This window comes from Sturnus vulgaris, chromosome 6, assembly GCF_052056855.1.
Source record: "Sturnus vulgaris isolate bStuVul1 chromosome 6, bStuVul1.hap1, whole genome shotgun sequence".
NCBI lineage: Eukaryota > Metazoa > Chordata > Aves > Passeriformes > Sturnidae > Sturnus > Sturnus vulgaris.
In genome coordinates this window covers 27,553,028-27,575,517 of record NC_142248.1, presented here as the reverse complement: position 1 = coordinate 27,575,517, position 22,490 = coordinate 27,553,028, and the positions used below count along the sequence as shown (strand labels likewise).

The window sequence follows — 22,490 nt, the reverse complement described above, 5'->3', positions numbered from 1 at the left end:
AACAAATAAAACATATCTCCAATTTCTTTTCAATATTCATCCAAACCAAGAGTTTACTGATCTCAGTAAACCACAAAGCCAAGTAAAGCAAAATAAGCTCATTTACTTTCAGTCCAAGATGGGCACCTCAGACTTTGGACAGCTGAAGTTAAGATCACAGCATCCATTAAGGATGGGCCCACATTTGGCTAACAGCATATGAAAAAGACAACCAGAAACTCCTTGCCAGAGTAATCACCAGAGTATCACCACTGCTCTGCTGATGACTTTGAACTCAGCTATGTTTGTCTATCAATATATCCTGTCTTAGTTTGCTCAGTCTTAAATGGGTAGAGATTAGACCACGTTTTTGTAAGTATCTTTGCTTTAATATTGAAGAGTTACCAACACCAAACACAGGCTACATTGCTCCAATCCCCATTATGTTTTCTGAATTTGTTGATATAAATATATTTCTACACCTGTAAACACTCCCATATTCTGAACCACAGCACATTGTAGCCCCAGCAGCTCAGCAGGAGTTAGGTTCATTACTCAGGAAAGAATATATTGATAATCCTACTGCAATGCAAGCACAGATGGCAACAACCAGGACTGAGGACATGTGGACAGCTCAGTCAGGATTCAGTGGAGTGCTCCCTTACTTTGTGACATATCAGCCCACTGGCCACACTACCCAGCAGTGACACCCACCTCTGCTGCTGGTTTCCTCCCTAGGCACCTGTTCCAGTGGCAGTTGAAGAGAGTTGACCTGGGTTAGACCCCACTTTGCTTTAGCTGCACAGATTCTCTTTAGCTTGTATGGTGGCAATATATAGTTCAAACAGCCCTGAAAAACCTCTTACACCTCATGCATAGAAAGATCCAGTTTCTGTTTGCTTTAAAAGGTATGCTCAATCTACATACATACTCTATTATTCAGATTTTGGCTATTAATTACTTTTGTAAAATTTCTAATAGTGCAGTAAGTTTAGGAGTTCAATGCCACTGAACTGTTGATATGTGAATTATCCTTTAAATTAATCCTCAAGAAAATATGTGTGCTTAGGCTGACCTAGAATGCCTACAAGATGCTGTTTGCTGACTGATAAGAGTTCCAGAGAACAAAATACTACATTGTAATAAATGTGACCTTAACCGGAATTTTTTAAATTTTTAAATTTTTTTTTAATTTGCAAATAGAACTATGGAAAAAAACAACCAACCAACCAAAAAACAAACAGGTTTTTACTTCTGGATTCATTATGGCTGTAGGATTCTAAAGCCTTTGCTATATGAATTGCATTAAAGACAGAATTTTAGGATTCTAGAGTTTTTTTCAGTACACAGTTGATAAAATAACATCTCCTCCATCTTCTGTCCCAAAGCTAAAAACTCAAAACTCAGTTTCTGTCTTTGGACTTCCCATGTTTTACTAATTGAAAAATAATTCTAGCATTTCATTTTCAAACTCCATTCACTAAAGATTAATTTCACGAGGCAATTTTAAATTGTTTTCCTGCTTAACTGGAATAATTTTCATGGATATATGAGATAATGAGTTAACTTTATACAGTCATGAGTACATTACTCTTCCACTTTTCTTCCACATTTGATGAAAGAGATTGATCAATAACTGAGGTTAGCTTGTGTTATTTTGCAACAAACACCCATTTAATATCATTATGCCAGAAAAGCTCTTGTTATGGATGCATACAAGCCAAGGTAACTAAGTTATTTTCTGGTCATTCATGAAGCAAGGCAATAATCTATCAGAAACCTCCCTTTGGTAGTGTAGGCAAAGGCTAAGCTACACAATGAACAAAGGCTTTGAATAACCCCTTAGCTAAAGCAAAGCTCCGGCTAATACAGAAATATCAAATGCAAACCAGCCCAGGATCTAAGCTTATAAACCTTACCCAAAGAGAAAACACTCTCATGTTTCCCTCTGATCTATTGGTCTACTCAGAATTCTCTCAGCATCTTGCCTCCTATCACATTGCTGTCAATTTCCAAATGCCTCACCCACCTCAAAATTAAATCTTTCCAGAAATAAGTAGGGTTTTTCTTACTAGCTTAAGAATGTCATCAGCAGCTACTCAAAATGCTGACCTGCGTCTCTACTGTTTTATGTTGCTACAAGAGTGATACTCGAAAACCTGATGAAGGCTTTGTGTTGGATGCTCTGCAGATGCACAGGGGAAATAACTGACATTCTTGCCTCTCAAGACACACAGTGTACAGCTGCAACAGGAGACTGATCCACCACACCAGCAGCAATGCAACTGGAAGTTTGAAAGTGAGGCAACCAAAATCTTTACAGAGGTTTAGATATGGAATCTTAGGAACCAGGGTCAAAATCATCATCTAGTCTATATAGAATGCTCTGACAGAGAGCATTAATGAGAGAACAAGATAAGACAAGTAATATTTTGAGGAGTGGAATCATATTTAACCTTTGGCTGTGCTTTGTCTGCTTCTACACACTGCCAGTAGCCTCTCCCTTTCTTTTTCAAATGTTAAATTCATTAAATAATACAGATAGGAAGCAGACAGGCCCAAACACAATAGGACAGCTGGAGCAGCAGTATTGGATTAACATATTAGGGAATTAGTGGCATTCATGCCATAATTTCCACCACTGTACCCGAGATCAATCTCCACACTGTTGATTCCTGATTCTCCTCTTATGCATTCCTGGGCCTCTGTTAAGTCACTGCTGTGGAAATGGTGGTAATATCCTAACCTTTTGGGCTTAGGGAGGGGCTCTTACAACTACAACTTTCTCTCTGCCTTTTTTCCTGTTTTTCTGTGCCTCCAATTTCATGCTGCCTTCCATCTGCACCTTCAGCCTCCTCCCAAGTGTGACACTGCAATCAGAAAAACTCATCCCCAAACAGAAACCACATTATCACTAGACATCAAATAGTCCTGGAAAAGACCTGGCTTGCAGATACCCTCCGAGATTTACTTATAGCAACTGGGCACACTCATGAACCATTTCGAAATCTGGCTCCTAGAAGTTAAATTGCAGACAGAAATGATCTAAGCTTTCACAGCTTTCTCCCATTGCAGCCAGATGGTGCCTGACCCCTGTAATAATTTCTGCCATATTCCACCCATATGCAAGCCTCACTGCTTCCATCAAGCTGTTAGTACCAATCAACATTTTTCAGAATTGAGATTTTAATAAAGCATTGATAGAAAAATGTGAAGATTTTATAAATTCTCTCATTAATATCCATTCTATAGAGACCACCTTAGGCTCTTCTAAAGCACCTCCATCTGTACCATTTAAGTCCTGCTCCAAGTAAATCAAATCTGAATGGTTGGCTCCCTAACCCCAGGAAATACTCTGATTCTCTTCCCTAGCAACTGGATATTGAAATACCATTTTCCCCTCTTTGCCCACACAGCTAAATTCCTACCCTGCCACTTTTCATCTCCATCCTTGATTACTAAAAACTCCTCCCTAAAGCCCTTGATTACATGCAAAACACAGCTGTCTCTTCTTACCTTTCTTGTCCTCTTCTTTCTGGCCATACAAGTGCCATTCAACCCATTAATGGATCCTTTTCCCTTTCCAGCTTCAGTCAGTGCTTCTCCCTTTTTAACAATCACTATCTGTTAAAGCACTGTCACATCTTCCCTGACACCCATTAAAATTATTTCTGCTCAATTGTCTCAAGATGTGTTCCTGTACCTTCTCCCATCCCATCTCTATATCTGGTTTCATCCATGACAGGAAATACACCAGCTTCCCCCCAGATTTCCTCTAGAATGATTCATCTTAAGAATGAAGGTCCAAAAAGCCTTAGCTTCTATGCAAGTACAATGCAAAGTCCATATTTCATGTCTGTCTACTACCCTATTTGCATATCTTGCATGATATTTTCCAGTCTCGTTGCCTCATTACAGTGTCAGATATACTGCAATGCTGCCAGGACAGCTATGGAGAAATACGTGGTTCATCACACATAGGGAAATATTTAATTCCAATGAAAATAGAGGAAAAATCCCAACCTGAACTACACATTAAATACGTGTATTTAAGATTTAGGTATATTACTGCTATCAACTTAGTGGAATTTGTTCAGTCACAACCTGTAGCCCCAAAGGAAAGAAGAGACATGAGGATCTATTAATCTATTCACATGGTGAAAGGAGGTACCATTAGGTCAGAAATTGTCTGACCTAAAGAAAATATTATCTAGATAATTAGATATTTAGATTAATTTGGGGAATTATTATATAGATACTAGAGCAGAGGAGCCCTGAGACTCTTAGTTCCTTGTCAGGAACACTTTCTTAGATACTCCAATTCCTTCCTGCCAAGGCTTACACTCTGCTCACATGAAGTATCTACCCTGCCAGAGCTGCCCCTCCTCTTCCCACCAGCCCCTGCTGAGAGGAGAAATCCCTTCCTGCTGCCAAGGGGCAGAGATGGTCACCAGGCACTCTGCCCCCTGCCACTGCAGCACCTACGTGTCATCTCAGGGGAAGTGGGAAGGCAATGAGCCATTCAAGGAGCCCTCAAGGAGCCCCCCAACATGAGAAAATTTGTTGGTGTACTCTCAGAATGACTCGGTCTAGATGAAATACAAGAGCTTTCAGGGGAAAGGCTGAAGGTTTCACCTCAGAGTCTGCAGAAATCCCTTTACCTTCCTAGGAAAGTGACACATCACTAGAGGCAACCTTGAATGAATGCAGAGACCATTCTGCTTTAAAGCCTTCAAAAGATCAGTACAGGGCTTGGCAGGATGTTCTCCACCATTACAAACAGTGTAATCCACTCAGGGGTGTGCTGTGTCTCTGGTAACAGGCAATTACATAGCCAGCACTTTACTATGAAAGAAGAGCTTTGCTCTACTAGAAAGCATAAACTGAAAGGAACAGTATTTGCTATTAGTCTACCCTACCCCCCAGTATTTGCTAGTAGTCTATCCTACCCCCACATCTAGCTTTCTTAGCTTAGATTATTTTTTTAAAAATCCAAGCTCCTCCAGTACTGGCTAATAAGAGACTGAGCAGCCTTCTTGGCCATGGAGGAAAAAAATGTAAGCTTAAAACATAAGCTATAGTGACTGAATTATGAAATATGCTGACAATCTGCACAGAAAGCCAAGTAAAGTTCCCTGTAGCTGGTTCTGGAACCAGACTCATTTTAAGCATGCAAGCACTGCATTAATCCGGTTCTGCCTCCTCCAGGATCAAAGCTGTCTGAAAGCATTACTGGACCACTACTGTAAGTGGGTTGCTTTTAAGCAGACTATAGCTCAAAAGCAGCCATCAAGTCAAGACATCTGCTCATACACATCTCCTGTCATTGCCTAGTCAAGTGAAGATTATAAAGCACATTCTGATTATCTGTTTTCTTCCTCTCATTCATAAGTGGTTGCTTGGGTTTTTCTTCTCACAGAACATTATGAGCCTGGGATGACTACGTTGGCAGCTCTTAGCACATTGTGCAAGCTAACAGAATACAAATGATTATATAAATAATAAAGCTGCTGAAGATTTTCTTGTCATTGCTTTCTTTGCTCCATTGGCTTGACTTAGAGCACACATAAAAATGGCCTCTGCTAAGTGTTATGATCATAGCATCCATAAATAAAATTAAGATCCTGATTTAAAGAGACACTAAGAAGCTGCATCTCCTCCTGATTTCAATCAAACTGGGATGCTCAGCGCCTAAGAAAATCAGACCCAAGGCTCTGTAGATATAACCAGAAGGATTTGATCTCTGTACGGCAGTTTGTATTCAAGCAGCAAAGTTTCATATCCTATATAAGATGCTCACACGCTCTTCTCTAGCACATGTACATCCCTTTTATTCCAGAGGTCAGGCAGGAGAGCAGCTTCAGACCCTCACAACTCTTCCTCACATCAGAGGCCTGGCACATAGCATACAAAGCCTGACACCACGAGTTGAGCATCAGTAGGATGATGACTTGTCAAGGCAATTACAGCCACAGAACAACATCCAGCTCAGCACTGCTGCTTCCATGACTCGTATAAAAGCTTTTTATAACACGTTTTGAAGACATCAATATCTGTATCCCTGCTAATCACAGTGATATTCACAAATTGCATTAGAAGAGAGAAGAAAGAAGACAAAGATGACCGCAAGCCAGCATCAAAACTCAACTGTACCAAATTTTGTTGTTGTTGTTGTTGTTTTGAGTTTTTTTCCCAAGGAACACTTTTCTGGTTCCTGCTGCTAGCCAGGCAGTCCAATCTCTATTGCCCATGTGTGAATTTTCTCAGTGCTGTGGATTAACTATGTGCCAAGTGCAGCCAGCCAGAGGAAGACAACACAGTTTTCAGAACCAGCTAGCTCTTCTTCACCAATGCAGCCACTCAAGTGCACAGACTTAGCAATTCAGTGTGAGGACTTAAAGATCATAGTTGCCTGTCTCAAGTACTGTTAAGGCCACAGAATAACTTTGCCATGACATGAGCACAGAATGGAGTGATAGGATAGTGCTGACTCCAGGCAGAGGTGAGATATGGTCAGCACACGCTGGTAATGCATCCAGACAAAACTTCCCACTGTGGCAAATTTTGTGAAGAAGCAACCCATACACATATCATTGGCCTAACAAAGATCACCCCAAGTTATGGCACAAATTGCATCTCTGGCCACTGAGGGAACCCCCCCATCTCTCAATCCCTTCCCCAAATATGCCTCCATGGATACCAGGAACTTGGCCTGGAAATTAAGCCACCATGATCAGGAACCTGAGATTAGATAGAGGTGATTCTGTTGTCCAAGTGTCGTCTCAAGCCTAGGGGGAGGTAAACAAAGCTGTGAGGGGAGAATGTATAACTTATAATGGACATAAAGAATTCAGAAATTATGGGCCACAAAGAAAGCACCTGTGCTGAATTAGCCTGGACTGGGTAAAAAGTAATTCCATCAGGGGGAGATTGTGACCACTGACTCACAATCCACCAATTCAAGAAACTAAAAGAAACAGAAAGACTGAGCATGAAACTAATTAACATTAGAAGCAAGGAAATCATTTAACCAATAGAATAAAAGATAGTGTAACCAATGAGCATTAATTCCTCTGTTTGCAAAGATATATAAATAGTGGAAAGTTTTGAGTGACCTCAGGCCCCCCCACTGAGAAGCCCAGGGAGAAGAAGGACCAGTGGGATGTCACTGGATGCATGGGTGATGACTGTTTTCTCTCTCTTTTCTACTTCTTTCTATCTCTCTACCTCACATTTCACTGTTCAGCAGAATCCGTACTATTGACTTCAGTATATGGTTTTGTTTGCACTTTAATTCAGGGAGAGGCATCGCTCAGTAATAATTTCTTAACACAGGGTACACTTCATGCCCACATGCCACATGGTTGCCACACCTCCCTTACACCTGGATCATGCATTCTCCTTGCAAAATTTACACTTTTTAATGCTACTTTCAACTTGTATTTTTCTGTTTTATTATATTTCTGTATCTTCCTGGAAAATTCAGATCTAATTACACTCCCAGGTGAAATCCAGGACACCTTAAAAAGTATTCTAAATAAGCTTCTGCTTATGATTTTTTCATCTCAAAATGCAACTTACTAATCAAAGGTCATTTGTCTTTTTTCTAATGGCTATTGCCTAAGTGCCTAGAAGATAGTAATGCTTTCTTCTGAAGGGCTAACATCTTAGAGAAAACACCTCTCCTACTTCGATTAACATTTTTTCTGTAATCCAAGCTCTAGAAGTATGATTCTGCCCTTCATAAGTTCACGAGTTTTCCAGCCTTCTGACCAGTTGAATGACAAGTTTATCTTTACAGAGCTGTTGCAGTGATCAGTATAAAATTAGGCATCAGGGAAGGAATTGATTGTGTAAGGCAGGAAGGAGTGATAACTCTAACAAATCAAAGCACAGAGACAAGAATTAATTTTAAATAGTTACCTCTTTGAGGCAGCCCATGAAGTTATTGCTTACTGGAGACCCAGGTAAATCAGCAGTACTGGGGCTCCCTCCCACGTAAAAGAAATCATCTGAGCCCAGCATGGTGTAGTCCTCCTGTGTGTAGCCCGTGGTGGTAAGGATGCCATCCACAGAGATTGTCACCTGTTTGAGGGACACAATGGACAAAGAAAATCCCAGCAATGACCTTACAGTCCTGAACAGAACAACTTACCTCCCCTATAATTTTATGCCAGTTTTATCAAGGATTTTGTTGAGATTTGGTATGCTTTTTTTTTTTTTTTTTTTTTTGGTGAGTTGAGCTCTATTTTCTGGTCTGATTTTCCTGCAGAGAAATGCTTCAGCATCTGCTTCTCCCCTTTCTGGTGCATCAGCACTCTCAGGCTTACCCAGTAGCCTATCCATCCAGATGCTTTCTGTCTATTCAGGCCAGAAAATATAACTGTCCTTGAAAGACATTTCTCATATTAGTTGATTTTATGATTAATTAGAATTTATTTTAATGATTATAGTTAGTTATGGTTGTTAGTAAAAAAAACAAAACACTAATGAAGACGAGGTTGGTATTTTTTATTTTTTAAGTTTCTTTTGCTCATGGCACACTGACGATCATGCATTCAGGGACAGGGGGAGAGAGAACTCACTGTCTATACATTATGGATGTGCATGCCATGTACCTGGAGAGACACACACCCACCACCCAATACTAACAAACAAGAAAAGAAAAAAAAACAGAAAAAAGAAGGAAAAAAAGAAAAAAAATTTACAAACTCATCCATAACCAAATTATAAGCAGAAAATAAACTGAAATAAAGTAAATCAAAATAAATCAATTGCACATCAACAAATGTGATAGAAGTGGATATGAGAAAGAAAGGGATACAAAGCGTGCACACACTGCACTTTGATATGTCATGCCAATATATCTGAGGTCCAGAAAGACAACAGGAAAAAAGCAAAATCGGAGAAGAAAAAAAGGAGAGAAAATCATCTCACACTCGCATGCAATCAAAAATAAAAATACCAAACAAATTCCATAATAACAAAAAAAACCAAAACGAAACAGAAATGTCCCCAAATTCTCTAACCACAAACACATGGAGGGTGAAGGGTGACAGAAGGAAAGGGTGGGAGAGGAGGAAGTGAATTTTATGTGTTTTGCTTAGGTGTTGTTAGTGGTTGCAAGGGAAGATGGAGGAAAACAGATGGAGGCCAGGAGGAGACGGGCGAGTCACCAGACGTGGACATGCCATGCAGAGTGTGTACTGAAACAAACAACCGGCTGAGCTCCTGTTGGCCACGCAGGTGGAGGTCAGAGAGAGAGAGAGAGAAAGTGAGAGACAGAGCAAGAGGGAGGAGGAGAGAAAGCAGAGGGAGGGAAGTGGGGGAAAATCAGGAGAAAGAGGAAAACTCTGGCCACTTTGCCTGTAATAGCCATTGTCACAACAAAAGGGTGAGAGAAAAAGAGCCTTCACCACCACGGACTAGAGGCCCTGCAATGGTTCTGATCTAGAAACCTTCAGAGTTTAAAAAAAAAAAAACAAAAAAAAAAAAATAAAAAAAGCCAAATAAAAAAGCCAAATGAAAACAAAAGCAAAAGAAAGAAATCTAAACTCAAAAACAAGGGACAAAAAACCCCAACAATTTATCAATGGAAAGGAAAAGAAGAACTAAAGACAGAGGTGAAGAAAACAGTGAAAGAAATGTCCAAACCCCATTTCCAGAAGAGCTGTGTTAGTTGCTTTTGATGCTCATTTTTCTATTCAAAAAGAAGAAAGGGGAAAAAAAAAAAAGAGGGGGTGGGGAGAAAACAACGTGTTTTCAATGAAATTAGAATAAAATTAAAGGAAGCGGTAAGTATAAAGGAGAAGGGAAAAAGAGCAGGTAGGGGGAGGAAAAGGCAGGTAACACACGGCAAACCCAAAAAAAGAGACAATAAGAATGATATCTACCAGACAATGTAGTTTGTTTACCATAGCGTGTCCAATGCCTGAGTGCTTTGCGGAAAAGGGGGAAGAAAGGAAATTAAAAAATCGTGAACAGAACGATTGTTAATTAAAATAACTAAAAGCAAAGATGAGTCGTTAGGGTGTTAGTACATTAGTTGGTTAGTAAAAATGACACATTGCATGAATGATCTAGTGTTAGTTTTTCAAAAAAAGGCGTGGGGCACCTGAGACACACAAAGTGAGAAAGAGGACAATATGACCAGGACTCTATGGGGAACCATGCCTCTAGACTGTAAAGAATCAGGGGGCTGCCTACCCTTCCCACGCTGTTATTAGTCATTTACTTCAACCCTTATACACATTACCCAGACCTGAAGCAAAGTTAAAACAGTGCAATACTTACTCTTTGAATGCTCATCAAGGTGCTTGCCTCAAACAAGAATCTTACTCTCAGAGATATAGACACACAGTACACACAGTTTACCCCTTCAGCAGAAGCCCAACCATGACTCCCTTCTTCCACCCACCACCACACCAGCTCCTCTTCCAAGCTTCACTACCCTCAAGTGCTGCAGAATATCACAAGGCCAGTATTTTCTTTGGCTGGAGGATACAGATGAAGATGAGTCCAAGACTCTGTGTCTTCCTTCCAAATGTCCCAGTCTGCAGGTTTCTTTACAGCAGCTGAGTTTGTGACTTTCAGGAGAAGCACACAGCATAAGTGCCTGTGCTTGGCTGTTTACCTGTAGCTCACTTCTGTCATCCAAGATATAGGAATTGAACCTCTCCTACTGTAGGGAGAAATGTATCAAGAAATTGTGTAGAAAGAATTGTGTCGTTTGTGTCCAGACTGAAGACAGAAGATTGGCAGGATTTAGCATCCCTCCTGTTTCGCTGCATCTCTATTACACAGGAGCTAGGAGAAATTTACCAATCCATTTGGTTTAGTAGAACTTTTTTAACCTGTCCCAAGGCACGCAGATGCCAACTATTAGAACCTACACTTTGCTTCTTGTTTGCATTTTAGCAATTAAGGAACTAAAGATCTTCATAGTAGATTTTGCATTGTGACTAGCTTCATTGTTAATAAGGAAGGGCAGCCTGTGGAGGCTCCAAGTTCCTGTTCCAGTGTGATTGAAGTTGGCAAGAATTATCCTAAATTACACAAGCAAGATCTACACCGCCTCATGTAAAAACCATCTGCTTTTCAGGCTTCAGAGCTGTGCATTGACTAGGGAAATAGGTTTTGGAAGACTTTGTGGCACTGAGCATGAAGTCCCAAGGTTATTTGCGAATGGGAATGAAATAATAATAACACTCTGTACTTGGAAATTATGAGCACAAACTCCTGAATTCTTCACCAAGGAAGTCTTACTCACAGCTAATTGTCATGTTAGTAAACTTATTTTTACAAACAAGGGAGTTGAAGTACATGGCAGGGAGAAGAGCATGCTAGAAACAAGGAGTGTCAGCAGCAGACCTGAAGACAGACACAGGAAGTCTGACCTTCAGTCTGCTCTGCTCCTTCCCCCACACCAGACCACACTGCCCCAAATATGCTCTGAAAGCCCCGGTAAAATTCAGACATGATCCTATTGCTAAGTAAAGGTTTCTCACAAGGCAGAAAGAGGGCTTAGTTTTAACTGAAATAATATGATAAATAAACAAGGAGATTTGCTTTGACATTAGCAATCACTACTCAAGGGAATCTGTGGATTCACTTGGTTTGGCTCTAAGGCGATTAACTGCTGTGATAGTCATTTGATCTAAAAAAAAGAACCCCTTAGTACTCTCTCAGCTTAGCTACAAAACATTTAACAATTCCAAAAAGTACTGGGCAAAAGTCCAACTATTTAAAGTTCCACTCTAATTCTAGAAACAGCCAAAAAATTATGCTAATCCTCCTCCCCTTTCTCTTAGCCTCCAAAAAAACCAGAGAAAAAGATTAGATGGTATCCTGAAGCTGCTGATAGACCATTTAGCTGGAGTTGCTTAGATTTAGATAATATTATTAGAATTTCTAAATTATTGTTTTAAAAGTTCATTTTAAAGAGAAATATATCTACCTCCAGTACAATGTTTTCAACCAATTACAAAGAGGCTACTGATTTTCTTATAAAGCTTCAACATTCAGAGGCAATTTATTTTGTTGAGGTTTTATTTTTGGTTTTGGAATGGGTTTTTTTTAAGGAAACATGAGCACAGCTGGAAACAAGACTGTCTAGTGAACTATATTATACTGCAACATTACAGGTGAATTTATGTCAGGAAAGATATAGAACCGATAATCTTTTACATACAAAATTATTTAGGTTATATAAAACTATATTGGATGACAAAATTTAGGACTATCATGGCTGCTCCGTCTCAAGGCCTTATCAATTCCAGTATCTGGGCAGCTTTAGGCTCTGGGTCAATGTCTTAATTTTGAGACAGATCAAAAGCTAAAATGCAAGTATCCAGGGAAAAAAATGACTAAGGGAAAAAAATGACTAAGGGAAAATCCGGCCTTACTGATATTCATTGGTTTAACTGTACTCTGTCATGTTTAACTATAGAACTGGACTCCCAATCACCACTGCTAATTAAATGCAATTTTATTTGAAGACAGGCCTTCCTTTGCAAAGAGCCCATCCACCTCATTAAAACATGCTCTCTCTTGCCCAGTCAAGTCAGACCCTGTAAGAATTAGAAACATTCATAGTGAACAGATCAGGAGGCTTTAAAATTTATGGCACTGCTAAACTGGCAAAGGACTACCTGCTTTCTAATAATTGCCAAAGTACTGCCTTGGTCTCATCAAATATGAGAAGGCATAGACAGATTTCCATTTTCTCGGTCCACTTCTGTGGACCAGTTAAAAAACCACGAGCTAAAATATTAAGAAAAGAATGTGACAGCTTCTCATGCACAGTTTTGTTTGTGACCCTTCACTTTCTCCTTCTTCAAGATCCAAACCAATCCTGGCAAGAAGCAAGGATTAATTTTGCTTCTGGCACATTTGCCCACAGAAATTGATTTCAAATGAAAAATAAAAAGTATGATTAACTAAAATGGCCAAGGAGCTCTACTGAGATATTCAAGGACCAGCTGTTCTGAAACTACCTAAAAAATAAAAAAAACCCCACATCAAATAAAGCTGTATATTCTGACCTTTCAAAACTCACAAACCTAGACCACTTGGTGCATTTCCTTCTACTGTATTGATGGGAACGTTTAAACAAAATAGGATGATTAAGATCCATCCACTGCATAAGAAATGAAATTTTCATCTGCATATAAACTATTTGAAAAAATATATAAACATATATATATATAAACAGATTTATTTTAATATATAAACAGATTTATTTTTTCCATAGGTAAGAATTCTGTAGTCTCATGAAAGCTTGATGACAGATTTTTTTTTTTCAGACCCAGACATCCTAAGCATGTAGAAATAGAGGGATTTACATGGGAAAGACAAAAAAAATCTTCAGTCCCAAACCCAAATATTGAAAAGAAAGACATTAATTCCTGATAACAGAAAAATTATCCATTGACATCTACCAGTAGAGACTTTTTCTGATTCCTGGCACTGATTATCCTGTACTCACAGACACATTTGCTCTTAGCTAGTGTAAAATGTTACCATAAATTACATTGTATAATCTTTTATAAAGCTATTAAAGGTTGTGTTAATATTGACATTATTGAGAAAATAAACAGGCCACACTGTATTCACAAATTGATTTTTAATTGAATTTTAAATCTTAGTTTACAAGCTATTTCTGCTCCTCTACCAATCAGCCAGACATCAAATAAACCTCATTTATCATGCAGCGGATGGGCCTTAGTGACTTGATATATTTACGAGCTTTCAGAGCAAAGTTATTTAATTTTATCTTATCTATTTATGTCTGAATTTATATTTCATGAGAAAGGCTTCAGGATTTTAAGACTAGCCTACTACCAAATACATCACCTGATATAGTTGTTTGCTAGGAAAAGCAGCATGTAGATGTGCAAAATTACAGTGGTAAAATCAGAAAAACTTTTCCAATGTGGAATTGTACGGTGCTGGATTGATCTGAGTTTGCTTGGGTTTTTTTGATCCTTCCACTTTTCCAGTCCTCACAGCAAACAGAAGAGTCTCAAGGCAGAGACAAGAAATAAAGTCGAATCTCATTATAGAAAGAAGGGGGGAAAAAATTAAAAAGGATAGAAGAACAGAGAATCAAGAAGACTCAGAGAGACTCCAGCCAATTAATTCAAAAGCTAAAAAGTTAAAATAATTATACACATACCCACCAGCCTGCACAGTCATATGCACACAGAAAAGAAAAGGAAAAGAAAAACAAAAGATTTTCAGAATTAGGATTGTAACATCATGGCAATGGTTAAACCAATTAACAAAACTGAAAGAAAAAGGAGAGAGGTGTAAAATGTTGGCTCTTGGCAATAAGCATTATTCCCCCAGTAATTAAATGCAACAAAAATATTACTGATAAGATTGAATCATAATTAAGGAAATTATAAAATTTAAAAGGGAGAACAGAAAAAGAAAAAAGGAAAAGGTAGATGAAAGTAAAGTTATGTCACAAGTTTTTATTATTAAATCAAACTGGGAAAAAATAGAAAATTAATAAAGTGGAAATGAAGATACTGCAGAAGGGATAAATTCCCATCAACTAATGTTTTTTTCACTGTCCTTTAGGCACCAAGATCCAGAATAGATGGAGAAACTAACAACAGCACTGAGCTTCCCCATTTCTCTATTACTCTCTCCCTTCTGCCTGTCCCAATAAAACAAAACAAAATTCTCCCCAGCGCTTTCTCCCCTTCACCATTACCTGCCGCAGGTTGCGTGTCACCTTAACGTCGTGCCACGCGTTGTCATTGAACTTGCCATTGACCGGCTCCACAATGGCCTCAAAGGCCCCCGACCCCAGGTTAATGACCAAGGAGACAGCACCATCTTTCAGGGCCAGGTTGACGTAGTCAGCCGACTTGCCAGTGTGCAGAATGAGCCCGTTGCGTTGCCACGTCTTGAAGGAGAGCGTGATCTCATCGCTGCTGCTCTGGATGGGGTTCTGCGACAGGTCATAGCACAGGTACTCGGAGCCACGGAAAGTGGCCATGTTCTCATCTCGCGCTGGAAAGGAGGGGAAACAAAAGAACTATTCAGCAGTCAGCCAAGAAGAGATTTAAGGTTGTCATGAAATTGAAGCATCCCACGGCACTGTCAACTGTAGAGCTAAATATCAAGGCACGTTAATAACTGTAGAGCTCCTTTTGTAAGATGGCTACCAAGAGAATTAAGTGCAGGGCTGTCGGTAGCGATCAATTTCAGTGCTGTGTTTTTAGTTTCACTGCAGCACTGTCTCCATAGGGACCATTCAACAGTATGCAGTGGAGTCTAGGAAAAGCACATTTAAGGACTGTTATAAGACATTTCACATCCTTTTTAGGAGAAGGATGGAAAGCTCTACTATTCACAACACAACCACCACATATGTGTCAACCAAAAAAAGTCCCAACATTTCACAAAGATCAGTATTTAGATTCAGCATACTGCCATCTGAACTTATTTTAACCTATCTGACAGGAAATTTAAGAGAAACACCAGAATATAATCCTAACAGAGCTGCCACTTTCTCTCAACTGAATGAGAGAGCCACATGAGGTATCCTACAGATTCCTTCTCTGAGAGCATGGGGGAAGTGCACATAAAACATTTTGTCCACAGCTATAAGTAATGTTCCTGGTAAACACATCTTTGCCTGTCTAATCACCTTATCCAGAAAATCTGTACCAGATAAGCACATCTTTTTCAAACAGGAAAAATAAACTTGGGGAATTATTCACAGCACATGACATTTAATATTTCCTCACAAAGAAAATAAATCTCTTATGTACAACAACGAAAGCCACTGCATTTATTTCTCAGCAACTGGAAGCAGCATTTGAATGCCATGAAAATCCTTTGTGTGAGGTAGAGGTCTACTTCCTAGTACCTGGGTTTCCAGTCATTCAAAGCCAGTTCTGCTGCAATATTGTGTTTATGTGACTTGAGCCAGCTGCATACCCTAATTTTATCCAGTGGAAGAAATACAGAAGAGTGATAGGAAGGCTTGGAGGAGGGCTGCCTAGTGCCAGGTGAAAGGAAATGGTACTTGCAATGGAGTCTGTATAGATCCCACCTCCCATTCCATATTGCAGCACCTTCCTGACTCCCAGCTGTGAAAGCAAGGCTGAGCAGTAGATAGTACAAGCAGTCAAGCTATCCTTGCTTACAAATCACTGTGTAAGGCAAATGCTGGTGCTATTTCCATTGGCATTAATAGCACTTTTCTGCTTCATTTTGTCCCATTTAGCAATCCTAATAAAGATTAGCCAGAATTTATTAGTTCAAGACTGAAGGGAAAATACTTGTTGTCATAGCCATTCTTGGAAAATAACTACATGGTAAAATCTGTGATTAAACAGAACAGTATTGCAACTGTAAACATAGCATTCTCAGGTGAAAGGTCTGCTTTAAGCAGAGACTCTTGCAGAAGCAATTTGTGTTTGTACTTCAGTAAGTAAGCCATGTGTCCAGATACTCCTGCAAGCAGCCACCCAAATTACTCCATACAGCATCACATGTTGGGAGCCAATTAGCTCCAAAGCAGCTTTTCAGAAGAAAACCTGTGGTCCCAGTGGACAAGCTGAGCACAAGTCAGCAGTGCCTGCCCTTTCAGCAAAGGCCAGCTGCATCCTTGGCTATATTAGCAAGAATGCAGTCAGCAGGCCAAGAGAAGTGATTCTTCCCCTAATGGACACTTGTGAGACCACATCAGGATTGCTCTGTCTAGCACTGAGCTCCCTCATACAAAAATTACTTCAACATACTCAAGTCAGTCCCACAAAGAGCTACCACCATACTCAAGGTACTGGGGTAGTTGATATGTGTGGAGAGGCTGAGGAAACTGGGTTCTTTCTGCCTCAAGGAGAGACAACTCAAGGGAAATCTTACTGATCTCTTTAATGACTTAATGGAAGAACATAGACAAGACAGGGTCAGATTCTTCTCAGAGTTGTGCAGAAGGATAAGAAGGAACAGATGCAGCTGAATACAAAAAAAATCTCATTCTATTAAAAAAAATAGGGTTTCATCTTGAAGATGGTCAAACAGTAGGAAGGGCCCAGAGAGACCTTTAGCAATACTAAAAACTTGATTAGGCAGAGTCCTGAGCTGCCTGAACTAACTGGACCTTCTCTGAGCTAATGGTTGGATTACACAGCTCTGGAGGTCCCTTCCAAATTATCTGGTTGTTTGATCTTATTCTGAATATGTTTAACTACCACCACCAAGTGTAGATGTTTGTATCAGTGTTAAACCAGCCTAAGCACAGGCTGCTACTGACTGCAGTTCTGGAAGTCAGAGCCAAGTACTTAACAACCCTATCCTAACACTGACAAATCCCCTGCCTAGTCACTCCTGATCCATCAGAAGAGAACGTGTTACAAGCAAGTTAGACACATGTTCCATGTACCTGGGGGTAATTTCATCAAATAGCCAGTGTCTGAGGGCAGGAGTCAAATATGTGAGTGAGCTTTTTCCCTACAGCTAAAGATGTACAAAGCACTGAACACATTTGTGAAGGGGGATAGGTGGGTTGATTGTTCACTCAGTACAAGAAATACTAATAGCACTCATTTACACTTTCTCAACCACTTAGATGAAATCTCACTAGTCTACTGAGAAAAGGAGAAGGCAAAGAGTAGATTAGAGATCTAAACAGTAGTTTAAGGCAACCACTGAAGACTTAGCAAAATAGAGCAGTGCAAATCCAAAGATATATATAACTCCTATTTGTACCACTGGTTTTAATACAGGGTGCATTCAACTATGCACTCAGCTATGTCATCTGCCTGTTTGCTCCAGTCATCTGCTGCTGACCCTTGTCATAGATGAGATTCTGTACTTTATCCACCTTTGTATCCTTCCTGTTCTTGGGAGAATGTCAGGTATTTCTGTTTCGTGCATTGTTATGGGGTTTTTCTTCCTCCTGCGGCTGCTCTAGGCAGACATTCAAATTTGCAGATCACCACACACTAAAATATCTCTGGGGTTCACTGTGAAATCAAAGTTCATTCCCGTCCATGCCACATCTCAGAAACTCAACTCTGAAGGTCAACACACTTTCTAAGACTGTATTTTCCAAATTGCTGATTCCTCAACTGTTTACCAGTGGTCATGTGGTTTAGCAGTCTCATGAAAGGCTTCAGCAGTCAGATCCTAATATGTGCACTAAAGAGCTTGACTGTGTATCCCCCAAGCTACAGCACAGTAGCCTCTGTCATGCCACATGAAAGGCTTCTTACCAAGCATGGTCTGTCCATACTGTCACAGCTGTTAGGATGCTCTGACATACACCATTGCTGTGATCAAAAAGCACCTGAAAATTACCAGAGAACATGGAGGGGGAAAGGGATATAGGTTCTTTCCAAAATGAATGAGGAGAAAAGGCCCTGAGTAGCCTGCAGGTCTCCCAATATTTCTTTATGCTTTCAGACACGGTCTGGTGATACCTGGAAGACCACAGAGCAGTGAACCACTTGATTTGTTAGTTCATGACCCTTGTGCTGTACAGTTTTGAAGGTTCCACAGATTGCACTGTGATATTTTATCTTCTGTATTCCTTAAATAGTGGTAGTGTACCAAGCAGCTTCTGCACAGCAACACACGAGCTAACCTTAAGATCCAGCTTGAAGTCAACAGGGATCCTTACTTGAAGCAATAAATCAAACCCTGATTTTTCTGGTATATGAAACCCCATATATAGTCAGTGATATCTAACTGAATTGATGATCTAGTTATTCAAGTGCAGCAATGCAACTGCATAAAATAACATTTACTTAAGACATATTTGGGATATGTTTGAATTTTTACATTATTTGCAAGATTTAATTTTTAACTCAGTTAACACTAAATATACAAAAATCTGTCAGCACATATAAATAGTCAAATCTTCCATTCCTCTTGTTAGTATTAATCTAAATCCATTATTTACTTCCTAATTCATTCACATAACTAAATTTCTGCAGTAGCTGGGATTTAAGTCCACACCTGGACTTAAACCTTCACATATTCAAGATGCAAAAAAATCAACTGAATAGAAGCAAAACTCAGAATCTTCAAACTAACATGGATATTTTCCTTGAATGAATGGAGTCACCTATCACTTTAATGGGAAAATGTTACCCTTTTCTGATCAAACCCTAGCAGATACACCCAGCACATGAAGCAGTTACTATCACCACCACACTGCAAAGCCAGTTTTACAAGTCTCAGATCTGTTTAAAACCCAAACCAGTCATCAGAACACATCAGAGGCTGAGTGCAGGAGCAGAAAGCACAGCAAACAAGTACCTAAGCCAAGTTCCTGGCTCCACTCGTCCCTGAAGAAACCTCAGAGCTTGCTTAGTCTCAGGTCTCCTGGAGAGGTAAAGACCCCAGGGTCATCCCATACAGTATACAGCTATACTGCCTCTTCAGAAAAGCCAGATGGCAATTTTAGCTTCAGTTTTTATGTGTAATGTTGTTGCTGTTCCTGTCAGAGAACTTGGCATTTTGATTTATATATGAGGAAACCAATGCACAGACATTTTAATGGATTTACTCAGAGCCACCACGAAAATCAATAATAGAGAAAGAATTTGAGTTTAGGAGCTCCTATCTTTCCATCCTCGGCTCATTCCAGAGTTCTCATACATTTGTTGAGGGAAAACAGCCTCCTATTTTTCTCTACTCCTTCCACGATGTCATCCCAGCTAAGGTGAGGAGAAAGCACCCTCCAAACTTTTGGATGATGCTTGAAAATAAATACTTCATGACTGCAAAGCTGAAAACAGCAAACCCTAGAAGCACACATTTTGCTCAGGGGCATGAAGCTTAAGTCACCAAAAGCAGCATCTCATGTAACAGGAATTTTAGCCCCAGACATAATTAAGAAATATTTAGAAAAATATAAAATGGGCAGAGACTTGCCTGAAGTCTCCTGAAGAAAACCTCAAGTAGCTCTCCAAAACCAAGGGTCAGCTGCTCACCCCTCTCACCTTCACTGCATTACAGGTGTTATGTGAAGTAGTCCCTGTCTTACTAGGGTTTGGTTTACAGTCAACATTATGTGACTGAATGTTAAAACTAATGAAAGCCCTCAGAAGTTGTCAAAGCACCTTGCACAGATTGATGTCATTTAAACAAACCTCCAGGCTTAGTAGTTTAGTAAAAAATCAGACTTTTATTTTAAAGAGATGGAGACAGAATCCAGTAGTAGCTGAAAGCAGATTACTGCAGCCTCCATTATCCCTTTGCCTCATTCCTCCTTTCCAGCCTTTGAAGAGGAAAAATAATACATCCAAATAATTTTTTTTTTCCTAGTGTAACAGTTCTTCACATCACCTGATCAGATCTGTAACACCACTCATCAGACTCTCTCATAAGGTCCCATGCTTTCTCCATCACAAGGACACGTTTGTGTTCTCAATATTCAAAAACAAATACTGGTTTTAAAAGTGTTACAGATATTACTTAATTATTTAAATACATTAGCAGTAGTGTACAATACATTCTTCAGTGCATGAAGCATCTTCCAAGCACCACCAACAGTGATACTGTTGTGGAAGCTGTGAGAGCCATATCATAGCCTGCATTTATATTCAACAAACTGTAAAGTAAGAACATATAAGTCGTATTAATGTCATAATAAGATGACTGAACTGATTGCATTGATTAAATCATAGAAAAATAATATGACTTATTACCTCAAGGAAATTATAGGAATAATTTTTCAGAACAAAAATAATTGTTGCTGTTGGAAAAAAAATTGTCCATAAAATCACAGAATGATGTTATAACAGATAAAATTAAATGCTGAGGTGGACTCCTACAGTAAAAAAAGCAGTCTCTTAAATACTTACTAACTTTAAACCAGTCTGGGAAATGTTAAATTTTTCAGAAATTGTGTCATTTATTGTTTCCTCAGGCTCCTTATGTTCACTCACTACTTCTACATAACTTGTAACTTGGAAGCAGAGAGGAATAGCATAAAAACATCAGAAACAGTGTGGGGAGGAATCAATGCAAGAGAATTCCCATCATGTTTAAGAGATGCAAAGAGTCCACAGCAAAGGAGTTAGCCCAGGAGTCCACAGCAAAGGTGAGATGCATTCAACTCTTTCAATGCCAAACTCAAATTTTGCACGTAGTGTAGCAGCTCTAATCTTATGCAAAAAGCCCTCTCACCTCACCTGTAAGAGCAAAGGAAGCATTAATGTTCCACCAGAGAACATCAAGTGCCTAGCATGAATCATGCCCTCTACTCTTATCTGCTACTTTACCTATTACCCTTCAAGTCTAAAGTAGAATGCTTATTAAAAGGTCCTCCAATTTAAGCCCAGAAGAGATCAAGGAGACTTGGCAATACAACGAATGTTCAGGGCTTTTTGTCAAACCTGACTAATCTATTATTTCCCTGTGCAGCTAAGCTCTTAATGAAAAGAAGAGGAAGAACTGCTTTATCTGAAGATACTGCATGAGAGCTCTGGAACTGCATGCTCCACCTCTGCTTTGTCTGCCTGTGTCCTTGGATGATGCTCTTTGGGCTGGCTTGAACACAGAGGAGGCTTTGACCTGTGGGACTGCAAACCATGCCTAAGAGATCCAGAACCAGGCCTGCAGAGTAACTTATTTCACCTGATGAATTTGGGCCACTGCACAGCAAAGACTGAGTGCAAAGGCAAGGAAGAGGGATGACAGTGCCTGAATCCTTAGCCCAAAGAAAGGAGGAATTTTCCCTAGGCTCCTGATCCTCAAAATAGTTGACATGTACTAAATGTATAAAGCAGTTTCCATATATCACTGTCACATAACAGTGGCAGAGCCAGTAGCTTGTTAGAAGCACAACTGCCCTATATTTCTGAAGTATGAATATGAGCTTATGAAATATACAGCTAGAGATCTTATCACCTAAATAAATAAATAAATATTCACCCAAATGAAAAGCTATTTTGCTTGTCAATGATCGTAATCTCCTTTTCACTCAACAGTATATTGCAGTCGTTTGACAAAATCTCTTCTGAGAGAAAAAAACGTAAATCAGTTATACCACACAAAATCTCCTAGTTAGTCCACATATTGAGCACAGACAGATTTATTTAAACTAGTTTTGCCAATTACATGATCCATAGGTTCCCTACTTACTCTCTAAACCACGGACTGTCTTTTTCTGAAGAGAAACAGAAAATAGAAGTGTCTAAACTCCTCCAGTACTGCACGCAAAATAGCTGAAAAACACAGCCATAAAAATCTTTTTGCTAAAATGTTTTGATGACAAAATTATTAATACCACAAAAATGAAAATTAATAAATGCTACATCTACAAAATATTATAGCATATGTCTAGTAACATCATTTTTTTTTTAATTGCTCATTAAAATTGATGTAAATGACAAACTAGATGCATGGAAGTCAGAACCCCAGCTTTTTATCCTTCACTCTGTCACTGATTCACTGTGCAACTTGCACTTAATTAACCTCAGCAGCTGCCATCTGTACTATAAAGATAAAAATATAGGTTAAGTCCTTGAGACCTA

General features: G+C 39.4%; 1 protein-coding gene across 16 annotated transcripts in view; it reads right to left on the bottom strand.

Annotated features, from left to right (window-relative positions):
- The window catches only part of NRXN3 (neurexin 3), a 945,575-nt gene that overhangs the window by 676,276 nt on the left and 246,809 nt on the right, over positions 1-22,490 (bottom strand). For all 16 annotated transcript variants that reach the window (XR_015804647.1, XR_015804648.1, XM_088167427.1 and 13 more), the window contains 2 exons: positions 14,702-15,003; positions 7,903-8,064 (listed from right to left, as the gene is read on the bottom strand). Coding sequence is in view for 14 of the 16 variants with exons in the window: in XM_088167427.1 (XP_088023553.1) it covers positions 7,903-8,064; positions 14,702-15,003 (464 nt within the window). In the remaining 2 variants the exon portion in view is untranslated. The remainder of the gene's footprint in view (positions 1-7,902; positions 8,065-14,701; positions 15,004-22,490) is intronic.